At 40.2% G+C, this 19,402-nt stretch overlaps 1 protein-coding gene across 3 annotated transcripts in view; it reads right to left on the reverse strand.

The window, feature by feature from the left end:
• LOC125899205 (carboxy-terminal domain RNA polymerase II polypeptide A small phosphatase 1-like) overlaps nt 1–18,827 on the reverse strand; it is a 28,850-nt gene extending 10,023 nt beyond the window's left edge. Inside the window, exons 1-3 of one of the 3 annotated variants that reach the window (XM_049593304.1) lie at nt 18,454–18,827; nt 5,205–5,353; nt 877–978 (exon numbers count right to left, since the gene is read on the reverse strand). In XM_049593304.1, coding sequence (XP_049449261.1) covers nt 877–978; nt 5,205–5,353; nt 18,454–18,526 — 324 coding nt within the window. In that variant the 5' untranslated portion in view covers nt 18,527–18,827. Of the gene's footprint in view, nt 1–876; nt 979–1,613; nt 4,366–5,204; nt 5,354–17,964; nt 18,093–18,453 lie in introns of those variants that run through there. The other 2 variants (XM_049593305.1, XM_049593303.1) reach the window with 2 other exon arrangements.
• Nucleotides 18,828–19,402: the final 575 nt, after the last annotated feature.

The following is a 19,402-nucleotide window of genomic DNA, read 5'->3' on the forward strand; positions in this document are numbered from 1 at the left end:
CTGTACTGCAGTAACTGTAGACATGCCTTTGTACCATAAACATTTCAACACTATGTAATTATGAAGCTATATCCAGCAGTCAGTTAGCTAAGCCTTGGCTAGCTAAAGACTGGAGATGGGGAAAAAGCAGTTACCCTGGCTCTGTTCAACGTAAAAAAAAATAAATAAAATTTAAAAAAATCCAACCAGCATGTCTAAAGCTGGTTATAGCTTAATCCATAGTGTAAAAAGACAAATTATGGTTTTACTGGGGATTATGTACTAGATTATTTCTTGATCGGGAGGACTACCTGCCTGGAGTCTCCACTGGTTGCCTGGAAACCTCACTGTTAACGCCAAACCTCCAGGAAGTTACTGCTCCATGAGCGTCTATGGGGGAGAGGCTTTTTGGACCACAGGGCATTTTTTTGCTGCAATACCATGAGTAGCCACTGGGAAAAAATTGAAGGAAGCTGAGCTGCTTTCCCTGGGGGCCTGGAAATACCTGACATGTGCCGTTTTGTATGCCAAATTAAGACGTTAATTAAAATTAACACAAGAAATCCCAGGAGAATATCTGGAACATTGTATTGTTAATTCATGAAAAGACCTTCGAATCCAGTGTTACTACACAACTTTGCACGGGACACTGAGGTGAATGGGCTGGAAGCATTACTGCAAAACTTTTAACCAAACAAAAGCTGATACCATCAGAATTATTTGAATGATGCTATATCCACAAACATATTCCATGCATAGTGGCACAAAGTATCTGGATGGAAATGTAAATTATTTTTTAGTTTTATTTTTGGATGAACCGATCCTTTAATCATCTCTTTTGAATAAATGTCTGCTCGTGGTTGTTCACCTGTTAGCTTATCCTACAGGCTGACTTACCTTAAATGAACTATGCACTAGCGTTTCATCCAAATCGATGACCACACAGATCTTCCCTGCGTCATTCGATTTCATCCGTGGAAGCAGCGGTTTTGCTGGAACCTGAAGACAAAAGTTAAGTTTAGATCTCAAGCTCATCACTTTCCTTAATTACAGCTTTCTTTTAGCTTTCAAGCCCACAATGTGAGCCGCAGCTAAGGAATAACCATCTCGATTTGTCTTGAGGACTTACAGCTCATTGTGTGTGTGTGTGTGTGTGTGTGTGTTTCTTGTCACTTAAGACACTGAGTTGTGTTGTGGCGTTTGTGTGAGGGGTTACAGGAAACCTTGGATGCTACAGCTGCTGCCACACTGATGGAGCATGTAAATATCACCATACTCTGTGTCATCCTTCAACAAGTGGTCAGAGATCGGTGTTGGTTAATGTGATTCTGATGCTAAAAACAAGCTGGCTCGATTTAAGAGGCTGCCTGTAACTCTGACGCACGTGTTTGTCTGAGTAGAGTGAACTGCCACGTGAGGATAATGGAGTCTGACACAGTCTGCCAAGTTGAGATATTCTGTATCTTATTCACTGCCACAGTTGGTAGTACAATCTTAATTTAAAAAATAGACCAACAGTACTGATGACAGATGCGCCTTGATTCTGGGATATCCCAAAGTTTCTCGCACAGTTCTGAAAACCCAATTTTATCTATGTCAGTATTTCACAGCTGTGGTGCAAAGATGTATTATACCTCCTCTATTGGTGGGTTGCAGTACTCGCATTCACAGTCTTCATCAAATTCATCATCGCTTTGCTCCTCTTCTGAATCCGTGCTTTGTTCGGAGGGCTTGTTTTCCTCAGTCCTTTCGTTATTTTTTGCAGGGTGCGAAACAACACTGTGAATAATATCTGAAGGAGGTTTTTTTTCTCTTGAAATGTCACTGATTCCACTGTCTTCATCTGATTCCCGAGTTTCTTCACTGGTTGTTTTTTCCACATCAGAGCTGTTGGCCAAATTCTCACTCAGTTCAATAACTTCTGTACTTTCAAATCTGACTTCCTTGAGCTCCTCTGGGCAAACTTCATGTGCTTGTATGTCATTCAGGGATAAAGGAGCATCTTCTGTTTCAATCCTTGAAGCATCCCCATGGATTATCTGATCGTATGACCTTCTTCCCATAATAAATTCATTCAGGGCTTGTTCAACAGATGACTGAATGCTTTTTATCTGATATACATAGTATTCCTCAACACCAAGCTCACACATCTCTCCATTTTCCTCATGGTGTACAAGTGACCAATATGGCTCCATTTCTGAACATGCGATAAATAGTTTGTCCGCAGGTTCAGTTGTCTGTAAATGTCCAGTGGTAGAGGTACTGTCAAAAATCGATTCATAATTGTGGGCAACAGATTCTTCTTCATAAGCATCACCTCCAACAGAGATGTCCTCTGCACATGGCGCACTCATACTCTCATTACCAGAGGACAGGCAGACCTCAGTTTCTTCTTCTTTGCAGATTTCAGAAACATGGCCATCAAATGCACAAGCTTCTCCATCAAAACTGTTCTCATCTTCCTCTGTTTCCTCACAGTTCTCAGCACAAAGGGCCTGAACTTCTGATTCATCTCTTTCAACTTCATTATCTGCTAAACTTGATTCTGATTCATCTTCAGGTTGTTCCTCTGACTCACAAGACCCAGAGGAGACATAACCTCTCTGACTTGCATCTTCCTCATGAGTATCTTCACATGCTTCTTTGGGAGCATCAAAACATGTATCAGTTTCCTTTACATGAATTTCCTCATTGATTTCTTTAAATTTGTCCGCATATTTGGCTTGAGCCTTAGATTGAACCTCCTGAAGATGCAGGTGGTCGTGGATGTCTCCTCCATCAAAGCAGGAGATGTAACGTTGCTTTTGTGCAAAGGCATGTCCGTAATAGTCAGCTCTGTCAAACAGATCGAAGTAATCCTCAATAACAATATCAACAGCAGGAGTTTTGTTTTTATCCTCATTAGTTATGTTAACATTGTTTTGGTCTATTTCTACATCATCTTCAAAAGATTCCCACTGCGTCTGCCCAGATGAATCAGAGCAGTGATCTGAAGGAATGCTGCCATCGGGACAGGTCTTGAAGGATTTGGTTTCAATAGAAGAGCAATCTGAGGAACCATCTTCTTCTGTGCCAAACTCAGAGGCCTCATCAGAACACTGGTCTGAAGTGACACATTGCTGATCATACTCTTCGCTCGTTTCAGAGTAATCTGTTTCACACATTTCACAGTAATCGCTGGACGCGTTTAATGCAGTGGCATGTGGGGAATCTTCCTCAGAGTGATGGTGTGTCTCACAGCATTCACTTGTAAATGGAAAATCTCCACTGTCATCAAAGTAAACTTGAGCAGGTGTGTTGAAATGTGAGGGATTTGCATCAATAGGCTCCGTGTCATTTGGCTCATCCTCATGTTCAGGTGCATAGATCTCTTCATTATCGTCATCATTGGTGCATTCGTCATACTCACGGAGTTCGGTGGCACAGTCCAGTAAGTCCAGTGAGTCAGAGATGTAAGATGTGAAACCAGTCATTTCACATTGCTCAAAGTCCTCTGTTGATGTCTCTGGCTCAGAGTCAAAGGACTCACCCTGCTGATCGGAGGAGTCATATTGTTGCAGTAAGTCGAGGTGGTCTGTGCATTCAGGTATGAAATCAGACATTTCACACGGCCCGAAACTGTCACAGTTCACTGCCAATTTATCTGGCTCAAAGTCAAAAGACTCAAACTGTTGATCAGAGGGCTTACATTGCTGAAATAACTGAAGGTGTTCTGCACTGTGTTCACAGCAAGGACTACATTTGGAAGCTAAGCTATGATTAGCACAGTGCTCAGAGGACTTGCAAGGTTTAAAACACTCACAGTGTTGAGCACATTCGTCAAATGGTTGGCTTAACCCCGAAGTCTCACACTGACCAAGGATCTGGTCGGATTCAAACAATCCATTGCTCTCCGGGTATTGTGCAAAACTCTCAGATTGTCCATTGCAATATGTGCAGGATTTCATCTCATCTCTTTTCAAGTTGCAATGTTCCACACAAAAGATAGAAGGGTCAATTTCTCTGCTGACAACAGCCTGCTCAGTATAATCCACAAGGACCTTCATGCCAAGATCAGCACTTCCCTTTGAAGGGCTGGATAAGTCGGCAGCCTCTGTTAATTTAGGAACCTGGCATTGTTCAGCAAGCATGGCCTCAGTAGACGGCTCCCCTTCCCCAGAGACTTTGCTTTGCTCAGAGTTTTCCAAATACATCAGGAAATGATTTCTCTGTCTGGATTTTGTTTGAGGTTTTTACTCCATGCATTGGTTCCAGATCATTCAGAGTCCAGGTCCAAATGACTGGCAGGTAACTGGAGGGTCCATTCAGAGTCGATATTCACATGGCTGGTGGGGGGAGTCACTGAGACCACAGCCCCCAAGAGAGAGTAACAGCAACAGGAGCAGCATGAATGTTGATATGACAGTTTGACACAACCAAAACTGAGCCTAGCACTTGACTCGACCCCTCCTTTGCCAGAGACCAAGCAATTTATTTTGGGGACTTGGAGAGACGTGACAAATAACTTCTGGAATATCAAATCTCTATAAAAGGCTGAACTAAGGCATAAATCTGAAACTGACACCTGAGAACGTCTTGACCACTTGATCTTCGGACCATAACTGCCAAAAGTCATGCTGTTTTCCAAGAATACACTCAGTAAAACCACGGCGAGAATTTGCAATTGTCCAAGTGATAGTGGTCAATCATTGACGGATTATCAGGCACTGTCTCAGCATATGTAAACATCCTAATCATTCATAATTTTCTAATTCAAACAGAAATGATCTGTTTATAATATTTAATAACTGATTATTAATTATTAGTTTCTAGAATTAAACCCTCATGAATCCAGGAAAGATTTAGAGACTATGACAAGTTCTTAATTTATCCTGATGACTAACAGCACATGTACAGTAGCTGTTTTTGTTTATCTTTGCAATGCAGTGATCTTCTTGTCAGACGTCCACCTGTAACATTTACACCATTTCCATCTTTCTTGTGACACCCAGTCATCTTGATAGATGTCTGAACATGGAGTGCTTTTCAACACTGCCATACATCACTTCTCAGCACAGGAGAGATGCGCTAGTAAACACGAAAAGCTTCGAGCCAAGAAAACATGTGTTTCAGGCATCACACGGCTGTCAATCACGCTGACCACAGGCTGCTCGAAGACGATCAGGGTGACAGAAATTCAATATCACATGGAAAAGTGAGAGGAGGATGTTGAGAGATGAACTTACTTTTGATAGAGTCCCATTTTCTTCTACCAAGAGGGGGGCACTGTTCTTTAGTGGAGGGGGCTCTGATTCTCTGTTACATAGACAGCAGAAGAGACTGTGGAAAAGGCCTCTGCTACGAGGCTTCTGTGAGGGAGAAACTTCACTGGCACCTGCAAAAGAGCGATACAGAGAAGAAACATGAGGAATGACGCTCATACTGTACCAACATGACATGAATCTTCCCTGGTACTGCTTTCATTACCTGAATAAGTGTGAGAAGTGGGCAGCCTATAAACTTTGTTAAGTGGAACTGAAAAGGATTATACTTCAGTGTGGAGTGTCAACTAAAGAAGTGGAACCAGTCAAACTTCTCATCAACATGCTATTTGTCCTCTGTTAATTATCATTATTATTTTGTAATGCACTTTTTATTTATATTGACAGAGTGAACAAAAAACATACAAAAAATTAATTTTTACTTTATTGTTCCTCATGTTATTGTGTCGCTATGGTTTTATTTCATCAGTGACTAAGAAATAGTATCTGTTTTGTTTCAGTCACATCCGACCATGACTCGATCCATGTAATGACGTCCACATTGGCAGCAATGCTGATCCAGTATATCTGAGCTGCGCATCACTCTGGTTGGTCTGTCAGCAGGACCCCTACTGTGCTGTGACATGTTGTGTATTGCTTGTCTATGGCTATTTTAGTTTTGCTGCAAAAGGTTAAAAGACATTGCATAACAAAGTGTAGGTGTACATTTCAGCCCCACAAATAGTCAGGTGTAGACATCCTGCACCAGTTTCATTTTCAGTGTATATTTTGTTGTTTAAATACAAAGAATTAGCTTGAATAGATAGAAAAGACAGATAAGTGCATAATTAGGGCTACAATGCTGCAAAATTAAATTACAAGCTGTTCCTCCTCAAAGTTTCTCCATATCAGCACTGATGATGGCCAAGATTTTCTTTTTGAATCAACAGATTTCAGGAAAAATATTAATTTTATTTTATTAATTAATATAGTTCGAGCTTGAATTCTCCTCTACTTGTGTTTTTTTCCATATGCCCTGAGAACAGACAGAAATGACAGTCTGAACCATGTCTTGAGACTGCACTTACATTTGATCTACCTTAACATCGCTAACCAATGTAACAGCAGCTATTGGCACACACATGTGGTAGCTAACATCCCATCAGCTGGTGTCAGAGTGATGATAGTTTTCAAAAGAAATAAAAAAAGAAACTGACAAATTAGCTGAGAAGCGATGAGCAGTCAGAGCTGTCAGCTCAGGCATTAGCATGTCGCTCAGATGTGACTAAATCTGTTGCCTCAGTATGGGGTATATCATGGACCTGTCAACTTGCTTTGGGTATAAATGTGTAATGATTGCAAAGTAGCACAGTTGGGCAATAGGTGTCTTGTTGAGCTCACAACAAATGGAGTCTGTACACAACACTAAGAAGTGCTGTTATACTGATTGCCAGGAAGACCGAAACACGTTCCCTAATGTGGGGATATTGGATCACAGAACCACATTAAAGGAAGCAATGTAATAGTTTTTGCTGAGCTCCTGACTGAAACATGAAATATAGAGGAAAGTATTCAAATTTATTATACAGTGATCAAAAATACACAAAAGTAGATGTCACAGCTCATACTAAATAAAAAACAGCCACTAAAATAATAACCTTTGTTACCAATCTTTTTGGCCTAGCTTTATCCCTGAACAAGTCTGACCTACTTTCAAGTGTTATTCACTATGACTTTGGCCTGTTGACTACTTCATTCAGCTGGGGCTGAAAGTGGACGCAGCCACCGGAGAGCTGTCATAATGGCCCAAGCATGCTTGTCGGGACATACCTCTCTTGGTCCCAAGTTGAAAGGTTGGTGTGCAAACACGTGTGAAGGGACTGGGCAGGTGAAGCTTGTAGTGTTAGGAAACATCGCCCTACTCATTGCATTACATCTTCTGATATTACACATCAGAGTGCTTAAAATAGCCTCCAGGGCAGCTGCTGACAGCGGTTAATGATGATATTTATGTGTATATATAGTGTTGTATACTCCCACCAGGCCATAAGCAGTCACAAACAAAGCCTTTTTTGTCAGCTACAATCCATAGCAGGAAATGGCTATGTGTTTACACTGCACAGAAATGCTTCACAACAAAGCAGTTGATTTGCATGGCACACAGGGGCATGGATGTGGATGGTGCAGGCGGTGGGGTTGTGTGGGTGCCCCTGGGGTGGGGGGGCATGGAAATGGCGGCTCTCCAATAGTGTTGGGCAGACAACGGGCCCTTGTGAGTAATGCCACCGTGGAAATTGAAAACTGTGCCATTTCCTACATGCCTTGAAAAGGCAAGTCCATCTCTGTCATGGTTCCCTTTTTTTGTAATATAGTCAGTAACAACAAAGTAATATGCTTACTCTAAATATAACATAAATAAACTATTAAAAAACAACAACAATAATAATAATAAAAAAAATCTCAGTTTCTTCAGTATGTTTGTTTGGTATAAAAATATGATGAAGAAGGAGAGGAGGAGAAGAGGAGGAAGACAAATGAGAAACAAAGGAGAGTCCATCAGCAGAACTTCTACTATTACAACTATTTCAAATGTCTTATTATAATTAAAAATACCTCTTTGAAATCACGCATCACTATTCCACACAGCACAGTGCCTGAGTGGCCATTAACATGTCTGTTCAAGACTTACACTCACAACCACAGACACTAAGGGCAAGGGCAACAGCAAACACCAGGGTTGCATGTAAAGGCACATTTCTAGAAACTAGTGTCAAAAAATCTGTTAACCAGATATAATTCAAAAAATGTTTGTTCTTCAGCTAGAAAACCTAGCATTGTCTGTAATTTATTTAAACCTTCTGAACTCTGCAATAGAAATGGTCCACCAGGGCCTACATTGGTAGTTTTGCTTATTTCTTGAAGTTGCTTTAATTGTTTATATTCCTAAAATCTACACATCTTAAGCTAAAATGTTATTAAATGTTATTTATTATTATATTATTAAAGTCAGTAAATCATAATAATTGATAAAAGTATTTAAAGTGTGTCAATAAAAAATAATACAAAAATCTGATTTTCATCAGACTTTATCGGGTATAAACAGACTATGTCTTAAAACTGGAAGAGTACATTATTTCATTTTGAGATATACTCATTTATTAAGCAGAGTGCAAAGGCGTGATGGAGTCATCATTCGTTCCTCTGGTGCACCACATGTAACGTAGTGCAATGACGAAACTATGAGCATTTGACATGATGACACAGAAAACAGAAGCCATAGCATTCTGCCTCAAAAAGAATGAATGTTCTAGCTAATATGGTTTTTATGTGAGATCTATATGTAAAGGACTATGCAAACAACAATGTCCTACAGCCATTAAGGAGAAATTCCCAGGAGAAATTCAGGTGTAATTACGGTAAAATGCTTTGTTTGCATGGCATGTAAGGAAAGGTAACATAAGGTAATGACATGATGGCGGGGAAGACAGAAGCCTTAGCTTTCTGCTGCTAAAAGATTGAATGCTCTATCTTTTATGAGTTTTATTTTAAACTTGATATATATACACACACACAAGGGTTTATGGAAACAGTGATCTCCTGCGGCCATTACGGGGAAATACCAGCGTAATAAAGGCAAAATATCATGTTTGCAGGGCACATGAGGTGAGGTAACATAAGGTCATGATGTGCTGACGGGAAGGACAGATGCCTTAGCATTCTGCTGCTAAAAGAATAAATGCTCTGGCTATCATGGTTCTTATTTTAGATTAAACATAATCATAAAAACAGTAATCTCCCGTGGCAGTCCACAAAAGGTCTGTTTTTAAAGGTTTAGCAAAGACTGATTGCTACATAAGTGACAAACTGATGTTTAAAGAAGTTCTTGATTCAACTGACTACAATAGTTTCCAAGGATAAAAGTTAAAATACTGAAAATAAAATCAGTTTGTGAGATACAATTCTGAAATTGACCACACTACTTCAACCATGACATCAAAATGTCATCTTTTTCATGAAATTCGGAGATTTATTAAGTGTGAATTTGCAGTAACTGGTTACACTAAAACATTTTGATGCACTGTGTGCTTAATTTTTTGATGTTTCAAAAATCTGTTTTGTATTGTTTTGTTTTTTTGGTTGCAAAAATAGAGTGATGGACTTCCTAATTCCTGCCAGCTCAAAGCAAAACAACATTGTGGTTGAAGTCATAGTATATTCAACCGATTTACTATGACTACAAATTTTAAACTATAGACGGTTGCTGTAGCACCACCATCAGGGCTACTGCCCCATAATTTTAGTTGAGGAGCTTTTGGAAAAGGACTGGACCTATGTTCAAATTTCATTTATTTTCATGGATCCAAAGGCAGATTTCATGGTAGGAAAAAGAAGAAGATTTAGATTGGCAAAAACAAGAGGGACCATCAGCAGAGCTGCCCGGCCCTAATTAAACCGCTGACACTATATACCCTGCAACATCACGTTATTCCCAAAGCTTCCATTTGGGACTTAGCCTGAAACTCTGTACAGGGGTCAAGAGGGATCCTCCCCCAGGATTCTTTTTTGAATAACAAGCTCTATTTTGATGCTTTTTTAGATACTCTGGCACTTTCTGTACAATCCAAGTATATGTCTTAATCATTGAAAATCTGAACTAAGAACCTCAAAAACTTTTGTTTAGTTTCCAGATCAATTATGAGTTATGATGTTAAAAAAAATACTAGTAATCGTAAAAAAAAATGAGTATTCATTTTTCCTCCTTTGAATGTTAACATTATTTAATTGGAATATTAAATGAATTTTCCTTTTACTCACACATTCACAAACAATTTTCAGACACGGTTCATGCAGTATGCAGTGTTCATCACTCCATCATCTGCTGCTGTCTGTCTGTCTGTCTGTCTGTCTGTCTGCCTTTGTCCACTGTAACTTTAAAAAAAAAGTGTTTGTGCAATGTGCACATTATTTTTATTTATAGTAAAATGAATGAGATTAAGCTCTATTAAAAGTGAACATGACAAATGTCAGTATGAAAAGAATCTCACTGGCTCGTGACAGAATCAGTTAAGGTCCAAAATTAGAGAGGTCACAAAGTACAAACTACAAGCCATTTGAACTGGTTTCATTTACATTGCCCTTTGGTTTTGGGTATGTAGTAAGGGATAGAAAATGTTCTGACAGCAAATGTTCTGTGAGAATGATCAGTAAAACAATCAAAATGATCTCATCTGTACTAGTCATATTTTGATGCTTGGGCAGGAGCCACCAGGGACAGCCTTTTTTTGTGTTGTATCTTGATGCAGAAAAGGTTGTTGGTTGAAATAGTTCATGGTTAAAGTTAGCAAAGTAAATCGACTCACACGGCAAACAATTGACTTGACAAAATAACTCCACATTGACTTTTAGTTTCACAAGGGACATGAACACCAATCTCATGAGTAAAATTCCTGTGCTTGTTTGACCCATCCAACTCCCTTCCCACCTGCCCTAAACAGACTTTTTGGGCTGTTTAAACTACATCCATTGCTCTGAATGTCTGATATTGATGCACATGGCTTTATATTGGAGTTGACTGAAATCTCGGTGTGTCTCATACAGATGCTGGAAGGGTACATTGTGCATCCCTATGTGACACTGAGGGCCACTAACCTTGCAGCAGTTTTTGACACCCTGGGAATGAGACATGGCTGAAACAAAGAAATGGAACAATGAATACAAAAATGTCTCCATTTAACCATTTGCTACCTAGACAAGTCCCTTGCATGAGAACAATGTGACAGGTGGCAAATAAAGTGGAGCTAAATGGTAAACATTATTTATCAGGTTAGAGTCTTAAACCCCCAGGATGCCGAAGTATAGACACTGTATTATTGTTATGCAGAGTTTGAGGTGACTGTAACTCTGAAACAGGACTAAAAGTCTACAGCCATGCTCATGGCTCTGTGAGGCTGAACTGTGTCTAGATGCCAAGCACATGATACATGCTACCATGAGCATGCTAACATGCTGATGTTCATAAGGTTCTGATGACCATTCACTACCTTAGCTTAGCATGTTAGCATTTGTTAATAAGCACTAAATACAAAGTAAAGTTAAGGCTAATGGGAATGTCATTATTTTGCATATATTTGGTCAGAAACCAAAGTATTGGAATAACATATGTGTCCCGATGATAATTAGAATCAAGCTAAGGGATCACCAAAGTTGTTACACTTCACCCTAAGGGGGACATGAGTGTCTGTACCAAATTTCAGCAGTGAACCAAACAACAATATGCCATCCCCCACCACTAGCATGACTAAAAATATAGTGGGAGCATGACATGGGTGTACCCATCTCCTCAACACAATGGGACGCATCAAGTTTAAAACACTATGAAACTGATTAGCTGGATCAGCCAAAAATCTAAAATGAACAAAACTAGCATAGTGTGTCAGGCTATGTCCAATAGTGGGTTTACTTAGCCTTAAAACTGGTGTCACACAGCTTGTGCATCATAAGCAGTTTTGAGCAGCTCCGTGTTACATGTGCGGGTTGGATCCAGATCTGCAAGTGGGTCAACTACATGGCCAGTTGGTCCAAAGACAGCCTTTAAACACTGACACTCAGCTGGTATTTAAGAGCTACACACAGATCACGGTTGTCTGCAGCCAGATTTTAAGGAGCGCTGGGGAAACATAAACCTAGTTGAACAACTATAGCCAGATGAGTTCTACCAAGTAAGCTCTTTGACACCACAGCGGATATTTTCCATTTGTGATAAATCACATTAATGTAGGATTAACTGTAGCTAGATTAATTAGTTGTACCTTATTTGCTCCTCAGCTCTCTGTTTAATTCAGCCCACGTGTATAATTAGGTAGTAGAAATGGGTAAGAAGAAAACTATACTCCAACATTCCTCACACCTCTCTGCCCAAGAGGCTCTGACACTGATAATGAGGTTACAGCATTTCAGAGGAGCAGCAACAACCTCACGCCACATCAGCATGTTTCAGCCTACTTAGTTGAAAGCGGTCTTATCTGAGACTGCTTCGGGCTAGGCGTGACCCTGCACTCGGCTGCTTCTATTCCTATCCAGACACAGAAAGAATGAGGCCTCCCACGACCGACTTTCTGCCACTTTGACACCTGATAGTCTGTTACAATCTGACAACTCGCTTCACACCCACCCAGAGCAAATGGTATAGCAGGTTCATGGTGCCCAGCTGGTCAGGTCAGATCAAGGTTTAAACATCCTGCACAAAAAAACTACGATAGTTATTCCAGTTGAAATTGCTGTGCTGACATTGGTGAAGAAGAAATGTGGCTTAATGATACAGAAAATGATCACTGCAAAGAATCTACAAAATCTGCATTAGCAGCAGTATTATCATGGCTATAGAACTGATTAGCAATGCAGAATTGATGTGAGATAAATACGCCGCCAAACACAGAATTAAACTTCGGTTCAAATTTCACAAAGACTTTTGAAACAAAGTTTCCTGAAGTTAATGCCTATGTGGCACCAGCAACTTGTGAAACTACAGAAGGAATGAAGACTCCCCTTTCCTATTTCTCTGGCCCCTCACTTCTGGATAGCAGCCATGTTTTGGCCTCATGACCTCTTGGCCAGGAGGAAGTAATCTGAGAGCAGGCTGGAGTTGGCTTGTACTAGTAAGCTGGGCAGTGCTGCCACCCTCTGTCTGGACTCAGCACTAACAGAGGTGAGAGCAGAAACACTGAGGTGCACAGGTAAAGGAATACTACACCTATAAATGGTCATCAACCCAGAATGAGTAAATGATACACAAATGATCATTTGGTCGTCGTATGTCATTAAATCAACTAGTTACATCCGATTGTATCAGTTCATTTAGATGTCGATAAGGGGAGTGGCACAGCATGACAAGTACTAAATCACAACACTAGGTAGTACAATTAAACATTTCTCTTCCTTCATTCAGTCACCATACTCTTCTAAACCCAAATGAGACAACTGATTCGACATCAAGGAGAAACAACCTTCACTATCTTCATCTCCCCGTCTAGTTAAAGAACAGTAAGAGCATGATTGGAGACAAAGAAACGGTTTGGTATCTAGCTGCAATTTAATTTAACTGATACTAATAGTATCTGTTCAATGAAAAGATTCGTCAGCACCTCAAACCTAATACAACACTCACAAAGTTCAGTTTAGACAAGACCCACTGACAACAAAAAACATTGAGAACTGCTATATTATGCATCTAAATACTTCACTCACAAAATGACCATTTATATATTAATTAGTCATGCTGCGCTACCTTGAATTTCTCTCATGCCTCCATAGAAAACGGCAGACATATTGATTTATTGATTGATTGAGGACCACACTTACAGCAGCAAAACTATCTTAAAAGATGTTTACAAACTCACACAACTCGTGCAGTAAAATTCAAGTCTCGTGCTCAGTACTTCGTGAACACATGCATTTTTGCTAAAATCTTACCATTCAATACTAAATTTAAAGCAAAACCTGCCTATGCTTTCTTCAAAGCCAAACTTTTTTTTTTTTTTTTTCTTAAGCAAAAATGCACGCGTTTGGGAAGCACTGAGCATACAACTGGATAAATGAGACTGGAATTATACCGGAGTTTCTGAATGAATGTATTGATATAGTTTTGCTATTGTTAAATAGGCTCCCCAGTCAGTCAAAAATTCAATGTTTGCCTTTTTGCGTGGAGGCATGCAAGAAAACCAAAGTTTGCTTCTCAAATTCAAGATAACACAGCGTGACTAATGGATTACAAATGGTCACTTTGTGGATTAAGTATTCCTTTGAGCATCTCAAGTTTATAATCAATTATGGAAGGTAAGGTAGGTTGAGGTAAATATAGATGTTAAGTCCTAAAGCTATGTTTAATGCCAAAAACACATCCAGCAGCAGCAAAGTGCAGCTCACTGCAATAATTACAGTGTTCTGCGGCCAGGAGGCATGTTTATGTGTTTCAGACAGAAGAAATTCTTTGTAGCCTAGGTCAATATGTCACGAGTCACATGACTCTGTTTACTGATTGGCTGCAGGAAATCTCTGGCCGCATTTGCTGCTAAAAGTAAAACTATCCCTAACTTTTAGTTTGGCCACACTTGCCGCAGAATCAATCTGGTGCAGCTTACTTTGCCGCTGCTTGGTTTCTTTTCAGCAGAATACGCTGAAGATGCACACTGTTGATCCCTGCTGGGAATTTTGCCCTTATTTCACCCTGCACTTAAGCCAGCAGTGAGCAACCAGCAGCCAACTGTTCAGATGCCAGGGCCTTGGTCAGTTGAAGTACTAGGGAGCATTCCTAATGTTTAACCTATCTTTGTCTTTCAATGTGGGAGGATGCCAAAGCACAGACATCAAACACAGGCAAACACCGGTAACAAATACTAGGCAATACCTTGCAATAAGAGGACATTTAATCTGCATTAGTTCTCAGAAAAACTGCAGCCAACCTGGGAACAGTCTATATCTGCCACTGTTGACCACCAAGGTTTGTTTAGTGCCTTAGTCAAGGCATCTTGATTGTAACTGCTGATTCTAGACAAAAACATGACTCATCACCTAACTATGTGCAAAATGTCCTGTAAATCTGTACTTCTATTCTTACAGTGTCACAGGTGATTTTTGTTATATTTCAATCACCCTGTATACTTCATGAAATTCCTAGTTTTCAGACTCTAATTTGCAGATCTATACTGTAAGGGTACTTTAGTGTATTAATATATAGTTATATATATTAACACTAATTACTCTCCCTGATGAGGGATCCTACCTCATGAAGCCAACCACTGGTCACTTCATTCACTGGGTTGGGAGTGTAGGCTAACCACTGAGAACAGGCAAACATTATTCTTCTGAAGCTAAGGAGAGGAACTAGGAACATTTTATGGGGATAAGATGAATGTGTGTCTTTCTTGATACTAAACAGCATACAGCTAGAGCTCATTAATCTTGTCTGAGAACACTTCATATTTCAGATTCATTCATTGTTTATAAGCTTGATCCACCATTAGTTTTAAGCTTGGTTCATTAATGCCCTGACCCTGAATCCTCCCTTCTGTGGGAACAACATTATTTTTTACAAAGTAATAACTAGTGCATTCAGGAAACACCTATTAGGGTTGTCAAAAGTATCAATACTCTGAAAAGTATCGATACTCAAACACTGCATCCGGATACAATACTAATTTACAAAAGTATCGATACTCTGAAAAGTATTGATACTCAAACGCTATATCCGGATACAATACTAATTTACAAAAGTATCGATACTAACAGTGCACGCCACCTCAGTGCCTGTCGGGTGCGCACGACAGGTCTGACGGACAAGCTCTGTGCAGGCAGTGTCGGGCAGGCACAGAGCCCTCGCTGCAACCCGGCTTGTTGTCGTCGCTGTGCATGCATGCACACATTTCTGTTGCTGTAATATGACCAGCGCGGCTGCAGGAGGATCAGAGCAGCCAGTTTTGGTCAAAAATGATAAAGGAAAAAGCGCTCTTTAGAAATATTTAGTGAAGTGAACACAGCACGCTGCAGACGGCACGTACAGCCCCTCCCCTCACTAGCAGCTGAGCAGCTGGTGTCGCCAGCATCAAACTAAAATATAACTTCTAACGTTAATGTGGGAGCTAAGCAGACAACTTTATCAGTCATGCCCGTCTGTAACATTAATAGACAATGTTAGTATAACAGGACAACACAATTATGTGTGTCTGAAAAGTTATGTTAACTGTAAAGTCAGACTGAAGCTGAAAAAACGTTTGGTTTCTCCTGTCACCCCTGGTTCTCTGATCACATAGTGAGGTAGAAACAGGAGCATCCTGAGCCTACCAACTCTATTTGATCAGCAAAGAAAATATGGTGCCAATTCACCAGAAGCACAGAAAATAAACAGGGCTGTAGATAAATACATATGTATGGACAGATCTTGTTTCTGGTTGTTATTTATTTTGGGTGGATTTTTTTGTTGTTATCATTGATGTTACTGTTCTGATCTTTATTTAAAAAATGACATGCCTCTTAATTTTTTGCTGCTGTATCGAAAATGGTATCGAGTATTGAACATTTTCCTGGGTATCGATATCGAGTTTGAAATTTTAGTATCGTGACAATCCTAACACCTATTAGCTCAGACCTACTGATAAAACACTGATAAGGATGGAGAGCCACTACAGGCACACTACTGAGTTATGCAGGCACGTGCAGAGGGGAAGGCTGAGGGTGCTCGAGCACTTGCCCCTTTGCCCCCTGATGTCCAAAGTGCCCTTTTGTCAAGGCATTTTTTGTGTGTGTGAAGGCCTGCCTGCACCTGCCCTTATCAAGTGTAACATTTAACAACTAATAATAATTCTGCTATAAATAAAATGACCTGGCTGCTGTCAATCGGTTTATATCACATGATGAGCTTTCACTTGCTGACGTGCCCTCTGCTGAAACACAGGACGCCACGGATGGAAACTCAGCGATGACGTTAAGATTGTGAGTTTCATCTTTGTGATTGATTATCACGTTATATTTTTAGTATTTGCTTGACCTTCAAATAGTGCACCAGTTATGCAACATAAGTTTAATAGTGGTCCTGACTGCTGGTTCTCACCGCCGTCAAGGGAGTTGTTGTTTGAGAACCCCCAGTGAAGCCGGCCACTGCTTGGATTTTGATGGTTGTATATCATGGAATGGATGATTGGAGTGGCCAGAAAAACATGAAGAAAGATTTGTATTTCGGCAATAACTTCTAAAATATACCAAATAAAACAACATTATAGGCCTATTGCACATTATATGAAACTGAAGTTGTTGTACTGTCATAAAAACCTTTCCTTTGTGGGTCAGCTGAAAGGATGACCCTGACTATAACAATACAAAAGCTCATATGGTTTTACTGTGCGGTTCTCGAGAACTATAAAGGTAAATCCATTTTTTATAGCTGCTTATCCTGTTGGGGGTCACAGGGGGGCTGGAGCCTATCCCAGCTGACATTGGGTGACTGGACACCCTGGACAGGTTGCCAGGGCTGACATATAGAGACAGACAACCATTCGTGCTCACATTCACACCTGCGGACAATTAAGAGTCACCAATTCACTTAAAATGCATGTCTTAGGACTGTGGGAGGAAGCCGAAGTTCCTGGAGGAGACCCACACTGTCGTTGGGAGTACATGCAAACTCTGCACAGAAGGATTTGAACCGGGGACCCTCTTGCTGTAAGGTGACAATGCTAACCACTGCACCACCATGCTGCCCTTATTAAGGTAAAGTTACCTCAAATTACATTACAGCACACTCATAATTTCCTCATATTATAAATGTCATTTTATACAAAAAAATCTGAATACGTTACATGAAATTTTAAAAGGATTCCTGTTCGTGACTACATCTGTGTCACATTTCATGTGATTTTAAAGTACAACTTTGGAAAATTCAAATGAAAAGTCAGTTTAAATGACCTTATTCATAATTTTCTCATATTTATCATAATTCCCCTCTGATTTCATTTAACATTTGTCGTAAGGTTCCATGTTATACTCTGTTTGACTATGGGTTGCTATAACTCAACAGGTAAATTATGCTCATGCTTGGCGTTTTAAATTATTGTTTCATGTGGCCCCCTTAAGGTCTCTGCACGGCCCTGGAGTTACGGCCATGCTTTCCAGTCCCCATAGTGATAAAACACGTGGTTAAGGCTAGCCCATATAATGTCCATTTTAGCATCATTTTGTGTAAATATGTTGACAATACCTTTTGGTGATAACTTGAGGATATAACTGAAGCAGCTCCACATCAGAGTCCAAAACAATAACAGTGAACTGTCAGTGTGACCCCGCCCCCTCTGACCGGACCCATTATGTCTCCTCTTTTACTCACTGTCTAAAAACTCTGCGCAACACCAGTAAACCGGAGGATTTAAAACTCCACAGACTCATACAAACCCAAATTCCTGTCCTCTCTGTACTTATAAAGCTCCCACGCGGCTGCTCGTGGCTTTGGCCTACCCGGAGGACAACCGGTTTCAAACTTGCTCAAAGCTTCCTCAAAGTATTTACTAGCCTACTATGTCAGCCCAAGTCACAGAGGTCTCTTCAGGGGGAGAGGACAGTATCAAAGCTCATTCACTGAGTCACAGTCGGCATTAGTGACACCGTGGCACCCTAAAAACACCGCTGCCTCGTGCCTCTCTGACATTGTCATGCGCAGCTGAAAAGTTGAGCAAACTTTTCCCAAACTCACCGTCCTCACGACAAGTCGCATTTTCCTCCTCGTCTCTGGTTACTTGCGTGATTATCGACGGCGAATGGTCCATTAGATCCTCCGTCACTTAAAGACAATGACGTTACCGCTGTGTAAAACCTAGTTCCGAGGAGTTATGGCAAAAGAAACAATTATTTATATTTTGCCACTCCCTGTCTGCAAACGCGCATACTGAGAGTAAAAATACAGAAACTCTCTAAACAACGGGAAAACGGATAAAACAAACCATATCGGAGCAAACGGCTCTAAAATGCAAAAGGTTAAAAGTGTCTAAAAATAGTTATTTCTTTACGTTTTTACGTTGAAGAAGTTCATCAATTTGACCATGCTAACATGGAACTTGACGGTTTCAAGGAAGCCCCATTCTTAAAGCCACAATGCAGGATGTGAAGTTTTTCACTGATGATAAAGATCACTGTACAGCTAACGGGTTAGTCGGCTGGGAAAACGCTGAGGAGACATTTCAATACGTTTCTGACGTTTTATTTTTGTTTTAAATTAAGTATGAATTCTACAAATATAACCCCTACAACATGTATAAAACCTGCATTTTTCATTATTGTCTTGTTCATAGTGAAATGTTTAAATTTTCTGCCATTAAAGAGATATGTTTCATGCGCGTGGCGAGTTTTTAAAGTTTGTTCAGGCACAACTTTGACGTTTGCCGGGGGGCAGCCTTGAAACCGACCGGGAGAAAGAGGAAGTTAGGGACAGTCTTTAAAGTGCCCACACCTAAGATCAAAGTAACTCTTTTCTTCTTGAAAAATCTCCAGAAACACTCCTCCCCCGTGTAAATAAGGATTATTTTGAAAATGTAATCTGTCATAGCTGCAATTATTTTGATGACAAAAAACATTTATCGGCTGTATAGGTTATTTATTTGACCATTATTTAACCTTTGACAAAAGTCCTTTAATAGTAAATGGGA

This window comes from Epinephelus fuscoguttatus, linkage group LG13 (assembly GCF_011397635.1).
Source record: "Epinephelus fuscoguttatus linkage group LG13, E.fuscoguttatus.final_Chr_v1".
Taxonomy (NCBI): Eukaryota; Metazoa; Chordata; class Actinopteri; order Perciformes; family Serranidae; genus Epinephelus; species Epinephelus fuscoguttatus.